General features: G+C 38.8%; 1 protein-coding gene across 1 annotated transcript; it reads left to right on the top strand.

Moving 5' to 3' along the window:
* Positions 1-859: 859 nt before the first annotated feature.
* On the top strand, positions 860-17,295 carry cyld2 (cylindromatosis (turban tumor syndrome) 2). The gene is made up of 14 exons (XM_030133767.1): positions 860-942; positions 3,785-4,282; positions 5,121-5,250; positions 6,190-6,428; positions 6,511-6,679; positions 8,678-8,810; positions 9,997-10,104; positions 10,711-10,790; positions 10,881-10,947; positions 12,017-12,149; positions 12,243-12,351; positions 12,456-12,574; positions 13,711-13,915; positions 16,641-17,295. Exons 2-14 carry the CDS (start codon positions 3,848-3,850, stop codon positions 16,850-16,852), a joined length of 2,139 nt encoding a protein of 712 aa, XP_029989627.1. The 5' UTR covers positions 860-942; positions 3,785-3,847; the 3' UTR covers positions 16,853-17,295.
* The last annotated feature ends 133 nt before the right edge of the window (positions 17,296-17,428 follow it).

The following is a 17,428-nucleotide window of genomic DNA, read 5'->3' as shown; positions in this document are numbered from 1 at the left end:
TTAATACCTGTTGATCCACTTATCTTACCAATCAATGTCAATAATAGGTGTAAAATACAGTTCTTCATCTTTTCATGGTCATCAGATATGACCATATTTGGACGTTCAGAGGCTCCGTAGTTACCATGGAAACACTGTCATCTTCTCCAACATTGATTCACCAGTAAAACCCATGGAGTTGGATCAATGACAGTGGATGAACACTGGATTTATGTTCAATTAATGACAGATTGGACTGAAAAAGACACTGTTTATTCAGTTTTATCCGTTCTTATATAATAACCATCAACTTTAATCTGAGCTTTTATGAACATCTACATGATCAGTTAATTAAATATCCAAAAATACTGTATTATTACTGTAAAAATGCAAAATGCAGAGGATGATATTATAATAAACCACTTAAGACAAGTTAAATATGAAGAAAAAAAAAAAAACTCTTTTGGACCTGCCACATAAATGACTTTGGGTCTTTATGGGTTAAAGACTGTTTTTTGATTATACAGCACCATTTATTTAACACAGCAGGGGAAACAAGCAAAAAAAAAAAAAAAAAAAATAAAACAACTTGCTGTACATTTTCTTCATAAATCCACACTGAAAATATCTTTAGAGAGAACAAGAATAAAAGCTTTAGTGGTGAAAGTTATTGCATGTAAAATAAAAAAGCCTCCAGGTCTTTGAGAAAGGTTGAGAAAGTGAACGGTCTCCTCCCTCCTCTGTTCTGATCCCAGTCACAGTCAGGTGTGTTTGTAGAAAACGCACCCAGATGATAGGAGGGGGTGGAGACTCTGAACACTGCACGGTGGGTGTTGTCGGTCACATGGAGTTCAGTATTTAATGGGTTCACCTCACCTACTCAGGAGAAGAACAAGTGTCTGCTGTTGTCTGGGTCAAATGTAGGAGCACTGGAGCGAACTGTCGAAGGAAGCCCAAAAAACTGTAAGTAATCAGAGGTTTACACCAGTTCCATCCTGAAAGACACTCTGGGGTGTTCCATGGTGAGACTTATTTATCCAAGGAGGAGGACTACACTGGACTGGACTACACTGGACAGTTGGCCATGTAACTGCATTTTTATTGACTTAACATCGGAAGAACTGAAGCTTAACAGCCCAGTGGAAGAATGGTACAGTGTGTGTGTGTTCTTTTTCTGCAGTGTTATAAGCATCATCTACTCCCATCTATTGTACTTTTTATTCCATTTGTCTGACAGGTTTAGATCCTTAGCAGACTTTGTGTTTTAAGATTTTATATCCTTTTAACCCAGGGGTGTCAAACTCAGATCCTCAAGGGCCAGTATCCTGCATGTTTTAGATGTTTCCCTCTTCCAACACACCTGATTCAAATGATAAGCCTATCACCCAACTCTGCAGAAGCCTGATAACGACCATCAAGTGTGCTGGAAGAGGGAAACGTCTAGAACATGCAGGATACCGGCCCTCAAGGACCGGAGTTTGACACCTGTGTTTTAACCCATATATAGACCAAGTACTATTTATGTGGCAGGTTGAAAATATTTTTTTCTTTATGTTTAACTTTTCTGAAGTGATTTATTGCCATTTATTATATTATCCTCTGTTACGCTTTTGCAGTGAAAATCTAGTATTGTCTTATATTTAATTCACTGATCATGTAGATGTTCATTAAAGCTCAGATTAAAGTTGATGGTTATTATATCAAAAACAGATAAAACTGAACAAACAGTACTGTAACACCTGCAGCACACAGGTAGGAAACGAACGAACACTGGAGTTGACCTGTAGACGAACCCACAAACACACAGAAATACTGTGGTGGCAGTTTTACTCTCGATTTAACCTTTCTTAAATGATTTATCACCATTTAGTATGATATCATCCTCTCCGTTTTGCTTTTTTTTTTTTTTTTTTTTTTCAGAAAAATCAGATATTTTCCTATATTTATTTTACTGATCATGTTGTTTAATCATCATGCTGAGATTATATTCGATGGTTATTATACCAAAAACAGAAAAAAAGTGTCTTTTTCAGTCCAATCTGTCATTAACTGAACATAAACCCAGTGTGTCAATCCACTGTCATTGATCCAACTCCATGGGTTTTACTGGTGAATCAATGTTGGAGAACATGACGGTGTTTCCACGGTAACTACGGAGCCTCTGAACGTCCAAATGGGTCATATCTGATGACCATGAAAAGATGAACTGTATTTTACACCAATTATTGACATGGATTGATAGGATTAGTGGATCAACAGGTATTAAACAGTTTAGATCAGTAGATGTCTGCAACAGTGCACCAGGCACTTGAACGCAACAGTAATGAGTTAAACTGTGACATCAGATGGAGTACAATACTGATACCACTGGTCTATAATATTTTATAAATGATCTGCCTCAGATTAAATGTTCATATGTTAATCAGATTAATTGTTAAATGACCAAAGTGCTGTTTTGTTGCTGTTTTCCAGGTATATGGTGGTGTGTTCTTCCACATATATGGTGGTTTCTGTCCATTTATCCAATAGATTTATAAGGTTGTAGAGCCAGAACAGAGTTGGGTCAGACTGCAGTTCAATATGCTGCCCCCCCTCACATGGAATACCCTGCAAAACAAACTAAATCTATCTGAACTTGTTACTATAGGTGAATTTAAAGCTATTTTAAAGGAGCATGAAATCAATGAGCTTGGTAAATGTAACAGTTTTTAAAGTTGCACAAATAATTATTTTGTCACTATCAATTGTAAGTATTATGTGTTATGTGTTGTCTTGTCAGAAACTGTGTTCTGCTGCTTTTCTTGGCCAGGTCACTCTTAAAAAAGAGATTAATTTATTTTTATTTGTTTTGCATTTATTTAACCAGGACGTCCCATTGAGATTAAGAATCTGTTTTGCAAGGCAGACCTGTCCAAGGTATCAGTCGTATGAAGTCCAAACAACGGAAAACACATACATGATACACAATGAATAAAACACAATAACAACTGTTCAACCATAATGGACTCAAGAAAAACAGTGACATTCCTCCTTTACTGCCTTTACAATCTCAATAAGGCTTTTTTTTTTTACCTGGTTAAATAAAGGATATTTATTAATGTTCCACTGATAGAACCTGTACAGTCCATGTATTGTCATGCACAGACAGTGTTTGAAGTAGATCTGGTAGATCTGACACTAATATTCCTTTGGACTTAAACTCATTCTATCATTAATTCTACAGTTTCACATTTTGAGCCCAGATTGTATCTGTGAAACTATAACCAACCAGCATTTAGGACTGGATTAGTCTGGATCAGAGACTCACACCTGGTCCAATGGCACTACTGTTATTATTCTGGAACCATTTGACTGGTAGACCAGTGGAACCATCTGACCTGTAGACCAATTTAACCATGTGACCTGTAGACCAGTGGAACCATCTGACATGTAGACCAGTTTAACCTGTAGACCAGTGGAACCATGTGACCTGTAGACCAGTTTAACCATGTGACCTGTAGACTAGTGGAACCATGTGACCTGTAGACCAGTTTAACCATGTGACCTGTAGACCGGTGATAATACTTACTTTTGCTGAAATGAGCCTTTAAATACAGATCTTTCACTTGGAGCTGAGTACTTTCACAGGTTTTAGTAGGTTTACAGAAGGTAAAGACCTGAAAAATTCTTCCATTGTTTATTGTGTTTGTGTGACGTTGAACAGAAAGATGAAATGGTAAACTCTAATATGAGCTCAGTTACTGTTTCACTTGTTTGATTACAGTTTCAGTGCCTTCAGCTCTGGTGTCATATTTTGTTCCCACAGATTTCCTGCTTTTCTGAAACACTACACCTGCTCTGAACTGTTGGTGGATCACAGAGCGTTTCCATGGAGACCAGGTCTGTTGGAAAGGACAAGTTTTTCATAGTGATTCGAGGGAAGACGAGGAAAGGCTTCTGCAGAGGATGCATCGGCCGTGTGGAGGCAGAGCTACAGCACGGGGAGCTGGTGGGGCTTATGTACGGTACCAGCAACAACGCAGGCAGCCCCAAGAATGGAGGTACAGTGAGGAGGGAGGACACCTACCCCCTGAGCCGCCACCAGGCCCAGCTCCTGCTCTTCATCTCCTCTGTCAGCAAACGTCTGGAGGTTCTGTGCAACCCGCAGCTGTTCTCAGCCATCTGCGAGCTGTCGCAGGATGACCTGGTGGTGGTGAAGCACAAGAAGGGACACCTGCCAGGACTGGTGAAGAACCTGATGCAGATCGGGAGGAAGGTCAACCAAGATGACCTGCACATGCTGGGCTTCGAGGTGGAGTTTGTGGTGGGTCAAGATCATGTCTGCTTGTCTTTGGAAGCTCACTGACCTTTAACCCTAACCTTTAACCCATGAAGACTTTAGTGTCAGTTCCCAAATCAATGTTTCTCTCTATTTAATCTTTCTGACGTGATTTATCACCATTTATTATAATATTATCCTCTGTATTTTGCATTTTTTTTCAGTGAAAATCAGATATTTTTTTTATATTTAATTCACTTATCATGTAGATGTTCATTAAAGCTCAGATTAAAGTTGATGGTTGTTATATCAAAAACAGAGAAAACTGAATAAAAGGAGGTTTTAAGCAAAATCTGTCATGAACTGAACATAAACCCAGTGTGTCCATGCACTGTCACTGATCCAACTCCATGGGTTTTACTGGTGAATCAATGGTGGAGAACATGATGGTGTTTCCACAGTAACTACGAAGCCTCTGAATGTCCAAATGGGTCATATCTGATGACCATGAAAAGATGAAGAACTGTATTTTGCACCAATTATTGACATGGATTGATAGGATTAGTGGATCAACAGGAATTAAACAGTTTAGATCAGTAGATGATTTAGGTTAAAGGTGGACATTGGATCTTTAAGGGTTAAAGGTGAACGTTTGGGTCTTTAAGGGTTAAAGGTGGACGTTTGGGTCTTTAAGGGTTAAAAACATATGCAGTGTAATCTGTGTTCCTATATCTGGAAGTCAAACACATCATGGTTATCTTAACTGTGTCTGTGCAGATAACTGACTTCTGATGGCGTTCAGTGTAACATGAACACACGCACATGTCAAAGAATCTCTCATTGTTTTCTTTACAACAGCTGCTTTTCTTTGTTTCTTCTTTAGGACAATGATCACAGTTTGTCGTCCAAGAAACCGGTTCCTCTGCCCCTGTTCAGTGCAGCAGACATCGTCCAGGTGGTCCCATCCTACTCCGTCCCTGTTGGTCTCTACTGGAAGGACGGACAATGTGGAGGTCTGTGACTTTTCTTTGCCTTGGTTTTTATGTCACAGCGTTCTTGAGTTTATTAGGTTACATCAGGGGTGTCCAATCCTGATCCTAAGGGGCTGGTATCCTGCATGTTTTAGATATATCCCTCTTCCAATACACCTGATTCACATGATAAGCCTATCATCAAGGTCTGCAGAAGCCTGAGTTGATCGTCAGGTGGACTGGAAGAGGGAAACATCTAAAATATGCAGGATACCAGCCCTCGAGGACCAGGATTGGACACCCCTGGGTTACATCGATAAGAACCTGGTAAAAATAACTACAGAGTCCTCCAATGATCAAAGATTAGCATGTATATAGGACCTCCAAACAGATATCACAGAACAGGAACGGGAGGAAGGTTGTCCCCAGGACCAAACAATATCCATTAATATAAGATTTAAATGGATTCAATAGAACTGATTTATGAGAACTGACAGAACTCCTGAAAAACTGAACAGATTCAGCCCTAATGTTTGAAATGTGGAACCCCCAGAGGTACCTTGTATCACTGTATTTGGAATTTTGGAGGAGGATCATGAAGACAATCTCCAATATTGAAAATTACATCTCTGCGTACTTCCATTGGCTGAACAAAGCCAAACTATCGTCCACTCCTCTAGTGTTAGCCAATGAAAATGGAGCAGTGAAAGTGTAGAAAACCCTTGTGACTGTGCAGGGGTCATGAATAAAACAGTCAAAGAACAGAAGTAGAAGAACTGGTCCTGTTGGAATGCAGAACAGCAGATCCATCACATGCTCGTACATTTTTGAACATTGCAGTGTCTACATACCTGATGTATCGACCTGTGGCATGTTCCCCTGAAGTCAATCTGATGACACAGCATGTGACAACTCCAAATGCATATGTCATATGACTGTTTCCTAACAGTACCCCCCCCCCCCCCCCATGCCTCTCTGCAGGTCAGAACCGAAAAGCACTGACCCGGATCAACTCCATGCCAACGATAGGATCTTGTGGACGACAAATAAGAGAACTCCTTACAGACACCTTCACCCAGAACCACAGTCTGAGCAGGTCCCACATGGAGGTGGGGTCTCTGGTGGAAGTGGTGTCCAACTCAGGGGTCACAGTGTATGGAGTCATCCGGTGGTTGGGGGTCCCTGAAGGGAAGACAGGGGAATGGGCTGGGATTGAACTGGTGAGGCAGTAGGTTCAGTTCGGTTGGTTTCCTGTTGGTGTTTTCCATATGACACATCTCATTTCATGCGTGTCCCTTTCAGGACTATGACATAAACGGCTGCTCTGATGGAAAATACGGAGGCCACAGGTACTTCACCTGCAAAGGGAACAAGGCTCTGTTTGTTCCTGTGTCCAAGTGCAGCCCTGACAGCAGGTTTGTCTGCTCGTCTGCTGGGACGGAGAACCTCAGACCCACTGAAGGACCTCCAGGTTGGATGAGTTCCATACTAACACACACATCATATGAATGTTCTGGTAAATAGAACCGATACCACTGGAACAAGAAGTTCTATTCAAAATACATTTGATTCTAGTGCATTGACCCATGTGGATCCACAGGTCCTAGATGTGGTAATTATATTTTTATTTTTTCTTGTGTTCAGACAAGGTATAGTTTTTAGATGTTACCTGCTCCAGTCTTCCTCAGAGGCGTCATCCGAGGAAGACTGGAGTCACAGTCGAAACTGTTGAGCAGGCAACATCTAAGAACTACACCTTATCTGAACAAAAGAAAAGTATAATTACATTAACAGAAGACAAAATGAATGTCATTAGCTCTACATGTGCTAGTTTTTATGCTGTTGTGTATTTATTCATGCTGTACCACATTTGTCCAGCAGTCACCGCTAAAGTGTTCTGGACATAGAAACGTGATTGTATAAGGATATTGTACTAAAAATGACCAATATCTGACAAAATATTCGTCCGATCAACTTACTGTTTTCACTAGTCTGTTCACTGAACAAAAATACACAAGTATGACAAACTGCAGCAGTCAGCTGTGTATGGAGTTCATGTGATGCCAGAGACACACGCGCGTGTGCACACACACACACACACACACACACACACACACAGAGGCCACTTGATTTTATAATTTACATTCTTAAAGCAAACGTTAACTTGCTTTTTACGATAGACAGATTAAATCAGATCAATCCAATGTCAGATAAATGACATTTTAAGATGAACAAACAGACACGTGTGCAAAGGTTTATCATTCAGATGCTGTTCATCTCCTGATGAATGCTGATGTTAACCCTTAAAGACCTCAAATGGAGTTTTGTGGGAACATCCAAATGGGTTTTTCTCTGTTACCCAAGTGATTGATCACCTTTTATTATAAATCTATGCTCTGCATTTTATGTTCTTATATTTAATTTACTGATTATTCAAATGTTCACAAATTCAAAGATTATCACATGAAAACAGAGAAACTGGAAGACAAAGTGACTTTTCCAGGAAAATATATCATTAACTGAACATAAAAAGTGTCTATGATCACTGTCCTTTATCAGACTGTGGGTTTTAATCATGGGTCAGAGTGTTTCTGAATGTCCTCAAACACATCTGATGATGCTGAAAAACAGAGAAATTCCTTTTTACATGAATTATTCAAATATATTAAAGGATCAGTGTCAAATATTTCTGATCCGTAGAGGCTTTTGATTGTCGGCTGTTGTTTAGGTCTTTGGAACTGAAGTGAACTAAAAGATTTAAATTATTTTGAATATCTGTGGTTATTTATATAATTTATATATGTTTAAAATGTAGTCCAGTACAAATAAAGAGCAGAATAAATGTGCTGAGGCACACAAATCTGCATGTGAGTTGATAAATCTGATGATCCAGTTGTTATTAAATTATTGTTTTATCAGAGATAGAAAGAACAAAAACAGGATATTGACCGATGCATTGAAGAAATGTTAAAAATGAAAAGAATGAGGAAAACTCTGTTGCAATGTTCCATGACAGTTTAAAAAATGTCCTATTTTTTTTTCTATCAGTTACTTTTGTACGGTTTTCATTGCCGTTCAGACCAACAGAGGAATGTGGGTTTATGTTTGTGACACACTGCAGATGCACAGACTCCGGTCGGTTAACTGGGTCCATGTAGACCCTGTTGTGTAACGTTATCACACTAAGCTTTAGTTGATTTGCTTCATTCCAGTCGTTAATACAGTAGTGTTGGTTAACCTGTACTGTTGGGAGGAGCTCAGCGTCCTACTGCAGTATCATGTGGGGTCATTCAGAGTTCATCTGTTTTTTTTCTGTGAACAGACTAAAGTCAGTCACCCATAGTTTTAATCAGGCTCCTGTTGATGACATTCACTGTTCAGTTAGATTGTGTTAAGGTTTGGTTAAACACTGAATTTATCAAACCCAGAACCTTTGACTAAAACATACGACTGTTTTGTTCTGTTTCAGCACTTCCGTTTGATGAGCTGGATGAAGATGCCCCTCCTATCCCTGAATCTGACGCCGTCTCTTTGTTAGTGGGAAGAATGAAAGGGATTCAGGGTCACATTAACTCCTGTTACTTGGATGCCACCCTGTTCAGGTAAAACCAGTTCAACACCAGTTTAATGCTCATCTAGTTCTACAGATGGACTGGTTCTGGTGCTGGAGGTCTGTGTTACGAATCCTACAGGAGTCAAACATACGGCCCCTGAACCAGAACCGGCCCACCAAAGGGTCCGATCCAATCCATGGGAGGAGTGTTTGAACCAGATATTAACAATCAAATGTGTCAAACTCATTTTCAATCAATTATTTTTAATTTTCAAATGGTTCAGACGAGTAAAATAACAGCACAATAACCTCTAAATAATGATAACTTGTATTTACATTTACAAACTATCCTTTCACAAAAAACAAACATGGACAACCAGAAATGTCATAAAAAAAAGTGTAATTTTAACCATATTCTGCCTGTTATTAAATGTTTTGTTTTTGTAGATCCACTGTATCTGTATCTTATAATGTGTATGTGTAAATGATAAGCTGAGGAGAAATATGAAAATATAGAATAGGCTCACCATATCAGGTGCCCGGGGAGCAGGGGGTGGGGGGGGTGGATGCCTTGCTCAAGGGCACATCAGCCAACAACTGCCCGCCAGTCCAGGGAATTGAACCAGTGAACTTTCGGTAACAAGCTGACTCTCCACCCATCTAGGTCACAGCTGCCCCCTAATATATAAAAAATATGAGAATATATGTAAATATAGAATAAAATAGAATCTTTATTTTGTTAGTAGTAGTTTGTCACACACGTAAACATGCACCACACACAGAAATTTGTCTTCTGCCTTTAACCCATCACTATAGATCATGCATCACACATACCATGAGTAGTGGGCTAACTGCATCAGGTGCTCGGGGAGCAAATGCCTTGCTCAAGGGCACATTGGCCAACAACTCTCTGCCAGTCCAGGGAATAGAACCAGCAACCTTTCAGTCACAAGCTGACTCTCCAGCCATCTAGGCCACAGCTGCCCCCTAATATATTAGAAATATTGTTAAAATTGCACTTTTACTTATTATTATTTTATTTTAGTTATCATTTATTGGTTATTGTGCTGTATTATGTGTATTATGCTGTGTACTGGTCCGGCCCACTTGAGATCCCATTAGGCTGAATGTGGCCCCTAAACATGAATTTGACAGTCCTGTTGTAGGAGATGAGGTCCATACATTCAGATAAGAGCTGATTGGATGAGAAACTGTTGTTCCTTTTGTCTCTTCAGTTTGTTCAGTTCATCCCTGATCCTCGATAAGATCTGCCAGACGCCTGCTGACTCAGAACAACCCATAACCCAAAACACTCTGAGAAAGATCATCAACTGTTTACGCAGGTACAAACACTGGGTACTGGACTGATGTTCTTCACCGTTTGTATTATCACATACAGGACAAGGACAGTTGGACTTGACATAATTTCTGATGGAACATTTGTTTTTCCTTAGTGGTAAAGGTACGACAGCTGAGCTTAATGCTAACTCTTCAAAGTATGATCAGAATGGACTCACAGTCCCCATGAAATGGAAACTGGGAGTGCTGTTTCTTTTGCATATTTGTTTTTTTCCTGTACGTGCAGGAATCTAAAGCCAACCCTTTTCCACTTCACTTAATTGGTTCAACAACGACCTTTAAGTCACGTCCTGCACTGACTAGTCATGTAGTTATGTAGGGGGACGTGAAAACTGAAGCTCACATTGGACATAAAACAGAGCGAAAGATGAGTCCTTAGATGTTAAAGTGTTTTCTAGGAAATTACAAACTGACAATCACAAAGAACCTGCAAAATCACTTTTTGGACCAAATAGCAGAGAATACGTATCATATATTATACAACGTATGACATAAAAACCTGACATTAGATCTGATTAGGACTTTACAGTGTGTCTGTGTGAGTTTGGTTTAATGTGTAACTGGGTTCTTGTGTTTGTTCACTGTTACAGACAAGGGTTTGTTCCTGCTGAGAGTGTGATGAATTTCCGCAAACAACTTGGCTGCGACACGTTTCGAACAGAAGAAAAAGGTCCATATGTTACAGCACATACAAACAGTTTATAAACCCTCTGTTATAGTTCCACATGTTTTATTTTTTATTTTTCCCTTCTGATTCCAGACCCAGAGGAGTTCATCACAGTCCTCTTTCAGAAGGTGCTTTGCATAGAACCGCTGCTCAAACTGAGGTATGACACTGACACACCCACTATTAAAGCTGTGGCCTCAGATCAGGACCGGCAAAGTCAGGTTCAGGTTCCACATTCAGCCCAGTTTGAACCCAGGTGGACCAAACTATTCAAATAAGAACCTATAAATAATCAATCTCTATGTCTTAGTGCACTAAAAAAACGTTCCATTATGACTGTACTGTCATGATCATATTGTGTATAATTCAGTTATTGCATCATGCATTAGCTGTGGTTGAATGCTAAAAATTAGGAAAAATGTATTTGATTGTTGTATTAAGTTAGTGATACAGGTGTAAAAGCACTTGAGGGGTTGGATTAAATAAGTTTATACTTCCTCCTACTCTTTTTCAACCATATGCAAAATTCAGACTCTCACGTACTTGAAGATAGATTCTGTTCGTTGAAATGTTATTTTGTTTTTGTCTTATTTTGCTCTGTTTTGTTTTATTTTGTTTCTTTACATGTTCGAAATGCATAAATAAATAAAATAAATCTGAACAAAAAATATTTACATTTTCAAACTATCCATTCACAAAAAAATGTGAATAACCAAAACAAAATAAGTGCTTTTTTCAATATTATGCATCAACTTATTGTTTGTACATGTGCATTACACACAGTGCTGCACAAACATTTGGAAACTGGCAGAATATTGTTGAAAATTTAAAGTTTGGAATTTGGAACTAAAATAAGAATAATTTCTACAATATTATGTGTCAGTTTATTAATAAAACAACTTACAGATAAGATCTACAAATAAATGCACAAAATATTTGGTAACATTTAGTAGAATATTGTTAAAATTGCACTTAATTCTCAGGCTGTTCACAACTTATTGTTAAAAGATTCTCATGCTGTTATTTGACCTGGTCTGAATGTGGAACCTGAACTTAAACCAGTTCAACACTTTTAACTGTTCATATCTTCAGTGTACTTTTTGCATTCTGTACAGTCCTGCTCTGGGTTGGATTGGAACCTTTGAAGGGCTGGTTTTGGTCCGTGGGCCACATGTTTGACACCTGTGTTCTAGATGCACAGTTGGGTCACTAAAGTTTTTGTCTTTCAGGTCAAAAAGACAAACGTCTCAGGGAGCGTACACCTTCCAGATCTTCTTGCAGAAGGAGCAGGTGGTGCAGGTACCAACGGTCCAGCAGCTGCTCGATGCGTCATGTTTGTCATGTGACCTCAAGTTTGAGGAGGTGAGTGTTAGTCTGAAAACAGGAACTCTATATGAGGCTCCGTGGGTTCATATCCCATCCTTTAACTCCATGGTGTTGATGTTTTACCTCCAGATGCCGTCATGTCTGATGGTTCAGATGCCCAGGTTTGGAAACAAGTATAAGATGTTTTCTCAGATCATTCCCTCCATGGAGTTGGACATTACAGACCTCCTTTACAACTGTGAGGAACTCAGTGAATCTGCAAAACATTAACAAATAAAGAGCAGCTAATGCAGTATTTGAAGAGTTCAAACATGAATGTTCATTGTCTGTGCTTCCCACCAGCTCCAAGGGAATGTTTTATCTGTGGTCAACGGGCAGAGTGCGAATGTTTACAGTGCCTTCCAGATCAAAAACTGCAGCCGGGAAGAATCAAGCAGTACTGCAACACCTGCAACACACAGGTAGGAAATGAACAAATGCTGAAGTTGACCTTTAGATGAACCCACAAACACACGGAAATACTGTGGTGGCAGTTTTACTCTCTATTTAACCTTTCTTAAATGATTTATCACCATTTAGTATGATATTATCCTCTCTGTTTTGCATTTTTTCAGTAAAAATCTGATATTTTCCCATATTTATTTTGCTGATTATGTAGTTTAATCATCATGCTGAGATTACATTTGATGGTTATTATACCAAAAACAGAAAAAAGTGTCTTTTTTCAGTCCAATCTGTCATTAATTAAACATAAACCCAGTGTGTCCATCCACTGTCATTGATTCAACTCCACGGGTTTTACTGTTGAATCAATGTTGGAGAAGATGACGGTGTTTCCACGGTAACTACGGAGACTCTGAACGTCTAAATATGGTCATATCTGATGACCATGAAAAGATGAAGAACTGTATTTTACACCAATTATTGACATGGATTGATAGGATTAGCGGATCAACAGGGATTAAACAGTTTAGATCAGTAGATGGTTTAGGTTAAAGGCGGACGTTTGGGTCTTTAAGGGTTAAAGAGGGACATTTGGGTCTTTAAGGGTTAAAGGTGAACGTTTGGGTCTTTAAGGGTTTATTTATTTATTTATTTATCAGGGAAAGTACACATTAATGAACATTTCTGTAAATGTGCCAGTATTAACAAAAAAGCCATTTTTCAAATGTTGTCTCTGGGTAAGATGTAAAATACCAGCATTCATCAAATTGCAAACATTTTCAATATTAAGGCTCCACCCACACATTCCATAGTATTAGTTCACATCTACAGTAAACACAGTTAACCTTTAAGTATTAGTACAAACACCTGCAGGGACATAGGCAGGTGCTCCTGCAGCACAAAACAGGAAACTTGATTCCAGTGAAAATGAACATGAACATTTGTACCCGGTGGAAGCAGCTGTTGTTAGTGTGGTGCAGTAGTGCAGATTTTCTGGACACACTAACATGTAAACATGCATCAGTAGACCTGCAGGGCTCTAGTGTTTACGACGTGAATTTGATTTGAGCCAGTTTTAAGTTTAAGGGTTAAAGGTCAAGTAGCCGACTGACCCACATATAAGTATTAACGGTTCTGTTTCTGTTTCCTAAAGGTACACACCCATCCCACACGGCGCAGCCACACCCCCCAAGCCCTAGAGCTGCCAGAGGGGGGGCCCACTGATGCCCCCACGCCCACGCATAAGATGGAGCTGTTTGCTGTGCTCTGCATCCAAACAAGCCACTATGTGTCATTCATCAAATACGGCCCTGACCCTCACTCCTGGCTGTTCTTTGACTGTATGGCAGACAGATGTGGTAAGATGGGGTTTGGGTTTGAAGTCTGGAGGATGTTCAGTGGTTCAGTATTCATAGTCTAGGGCCCACACCCTGTTATATGAATAATGAATAACACTGCAGATACTGGCAAGGCTTTTTCTAGTCCACTAATATACTCTGTGTGTGTTTGTGTGTGTGCGTGTGTGTGTGAACATATATATCCTCCTAAGACCCAGGAAAGTAAATGTTTCGGCTTTTTTTTACATTAAACAATTGTCTTGATGCAACAGTTTTTCCAGATAGTTTTTATTTTTACCTCCGCCAAGGAAGTTATGTTTTTGCTGGCATTGGTTTGTCTGTCTGTCCGTGTGCAAGATAACTCAGAAAGTTATAGATGGATTTGGATGAAATTTTCAGGAAATGTTGATACTGGCACAAGGAGCAAATGATTAAATTTTGGTGGTGATCGGGTGGGGGGGTGGGGGGGCACTGACCTGCCTTGGCGGAGGTCTGCGCTCTCCGAATGCTTTTCTAGTTATTTTTTTTGTGTATGGAATGTCCTTCACAGTGGACAGGACATTTTTTCTAAGTAAAGCTGTCAAACTCTTGTCCCCTACAGAGGACAGAAATGCATTGCTGGGTCTCATGAGTGTATATAATCATGTATGTGTGCACTGTTTGTGTGTCTGTAAATATTACCCTCAGTACTGGTTTGTTGTTTATTTGTGTTCTAAGTGTCTGCAGTGTTTTCAGTGTGTTATAAAACTGTTCTATAATAATACATCTTTCCTTACTTACCTACTTATTTAACAGTACACCTATTATTTAACGGTGTGTGGCCCACATGTAATTAAAGTCTCTAGATCACGGGTGTCAAACATGCGGCCCGTGGACCAAAACCAACCCACCCAACATCCAATTCAGCCTGTGGGATGAATATGAAAAATGCAAAAATTCCACTGAATATATTAACAATCATTTTAGTTAAGGTTCCACATTCAGACCAGTAAAATACAAACGTTATACGATGACAATATTTGCATTCATAAACTCTCCTTTTACAACACAGTGAATAAGCTGAACAAATATAAACAACCTGAATTTTCTTTGGAGAAGTCAGTCATTTTAACTGTATTCTGTACGTTATTAAATGTTTTGTGTCTTTGTAGATCCACTGTGGTCTGTACGGTTTAATGCACATGTGTAAATGAGAAACTGAGGCAGAATATTGTTAAAATTACACTAATTTTTCTTCATAAATTTCAGTTTTTTCATGTTTGTTCATGTTACTCACATTGTTTTAAAGGATAGTTTGTAAATGTAAATGTTTTCATAATGTAATTTTACTTTTTTCAATCTAAAACATGGAGAAAAGTTTGGAGTTGACATTATTTATCGGTTATTATGTAATTATTGTACTGGTCCAGTCCACTTCAGATCATATTGGTCTGTATTCAACCCCTGAACTAGCATGAGTTTGACCCCCCTGCTCTACATTTTCTCAATGGTATCTTAATAATATCTTGGATTTTTTTTTTTTTTTTAATTCTCAAATGCGTATGTTCCTTGCAGAGCACTTATGATCTAACTCAAAGTTAGGAGTGCTTGTTGCCTTTAGGCAGACGTTGCAGAACCCATTGACCAGAAAAAACATCTACAAATAATCTTTCATCTCCTTTTGCAATAGCTGCTCTTAACAACACAGAATAGACTGCACTGTGGTTTAGTGTTTTAGTCACTTTATGTGTTTTCCTTGTGTTTATCCATTGCATTGTATTTGATTGTGTTTTTAATGCCTGAGTGTTTTGGGTTTTTTTTTTTTTTGTTTTTTTTTTGTAATTGAAGTTTTTATTGGAGTTTTAACTTGGAACACGACAATTATACAATGTTGCTTGATTTTTAACAACCAGGGCTTCTATACATACATGAAAAGTATCAAAAATGCTCCAAAGCGTGGAAGTTCTTAAGATGAATAAAATAAAATAAAGTAAAATAAAATAAAATAAATCCTAGAGGGCAGTAGTTCATCTGTCGTCCTACTGACTGTCAGTAATAGTTCTGTCAGACCAGAGTGGGTCTGAACTGGTGCTGTGGTTCCATCCTTATTGTTAACCCATAAAGCATATGTTCATATTCAGTCTGTATCATCATGTTGACCCATTCTTTAAACTGTGGGGCTTTAGGGATTTTCCAGTGTTCAAGCAGAATCCTAACTGAGTGTGGTTTTTAAACTTTGTCTTACAGCCATGACAAAAGATGAATGTCTGTTTTTACTTGGAACAGACATTAAAGTTATCATTCTATCTATCAATCTATCTATGTTTTTGCACCCTTTCTTATTTACAGAATTACCATACCATACCAACTTTATTTATAAAGCACTTCACGAACTTTACAGCTGGCCATTAGTGCCGTACACAAATCATACAGCAAGGAAATAAATAAGTAAAAACAGTGATAACACAGGGTACAAAGCGGGCTAAGAAAAACAAAATACAACCATCATAAAAACAAAGACGAATTAAAATCTGATAAAAAACAACATAAGAAATGTAAAAAAACCCAAAAATTCCTAAGATCTGTAGTGTCGGTGTTCGTGCCAGTGCTGCCTGGTGGTTGTTTTCATATAAAGCCGATACCCATGACTGCTCTGCTCTCTGATAAAACCACCTCTACTCTCACAGATAACATACTCTGACGTCACTGACTGCTTTTATCTGTTCCTCAGCTGATGTCAAATCATGAGGCCTCTCTTCTGTTACAGGTGACGATCAGAGCGGATACAACATTCCAGAGATCCGGGCCTGTCCAGAGCTGGGGGACTTCCTGTGTCAGTCAGAGGAGGAGCTGGGGCGGGCCAACCCCTCCCAGGCTCCTGAACTGGTGCGAAGGCTACTCTGTGACTCCTACATGTTTTTATACCAGACTCAGGCCACACCCCTTTGGAGGTCCGACCAGCAGCAGGACCAGCCGTGAACACAGAACCAGCACCAAGGTTGTCATCACTGTGCCTTCAGATCCTTACACCACCAACACACTGTGTACTGTATATAAACACCATGATCTCAAATAGATGCTTTAACATAAAAAAAAAAAATATTCCAGAAGAGAGAATCTATAAAAGAAATGCAAGTGTCTAAACTGAGTCCTAACCTTTTATATATTAAGTAAAGGAGCAGGAACACACTGCTGTCTTCATGTCTTCAATGTTTTTGCTGCTGTTATTGTTGTTTGTCTAAAACTGTGATTATTTATACTCAGATTTATGAAGGAAATTGAAGTGTGTCTTTTAGTTTATGACTCTATTTTGTAAATTAAAGTTCAAGTTTCTCCATCGCTCTGTGACATGATTGTTGCTGAATTATGTAAATGTACTTTGGTCTAATGAGCTCCTCATTAAAGTACCTCAATACATGACACTTTTTGGTTTGTGAATATTTATTACATATATTTTTATTGCAGTAGAAATATTTTAAATGTTGCTAAACTAGATTTGATGTTGACAGGATTTTTTTTTTTTAAAAAAAGGTAAAATATTAATGTCTATTATCA

This window comes from Sphaeramia orbicularis, chromosome 5, assembly GCF_902148855.1.
Source record: "Sphaeramia orbicularis chromosome 5, fSphaOr1.1, whole genome shotgun sequence".
Taxonomy (NCBI): Eukaryota; Metazoa; Chordata; class Actinopteri; order Kurtiformes; family Apogonidae; genus Sphaeramia; species Sphaeramia orbicularis.
Note: the sequence above shows the minus strand (reverse complement) of the source record. Positions and strands in the feature narration are given on the sequence as shown.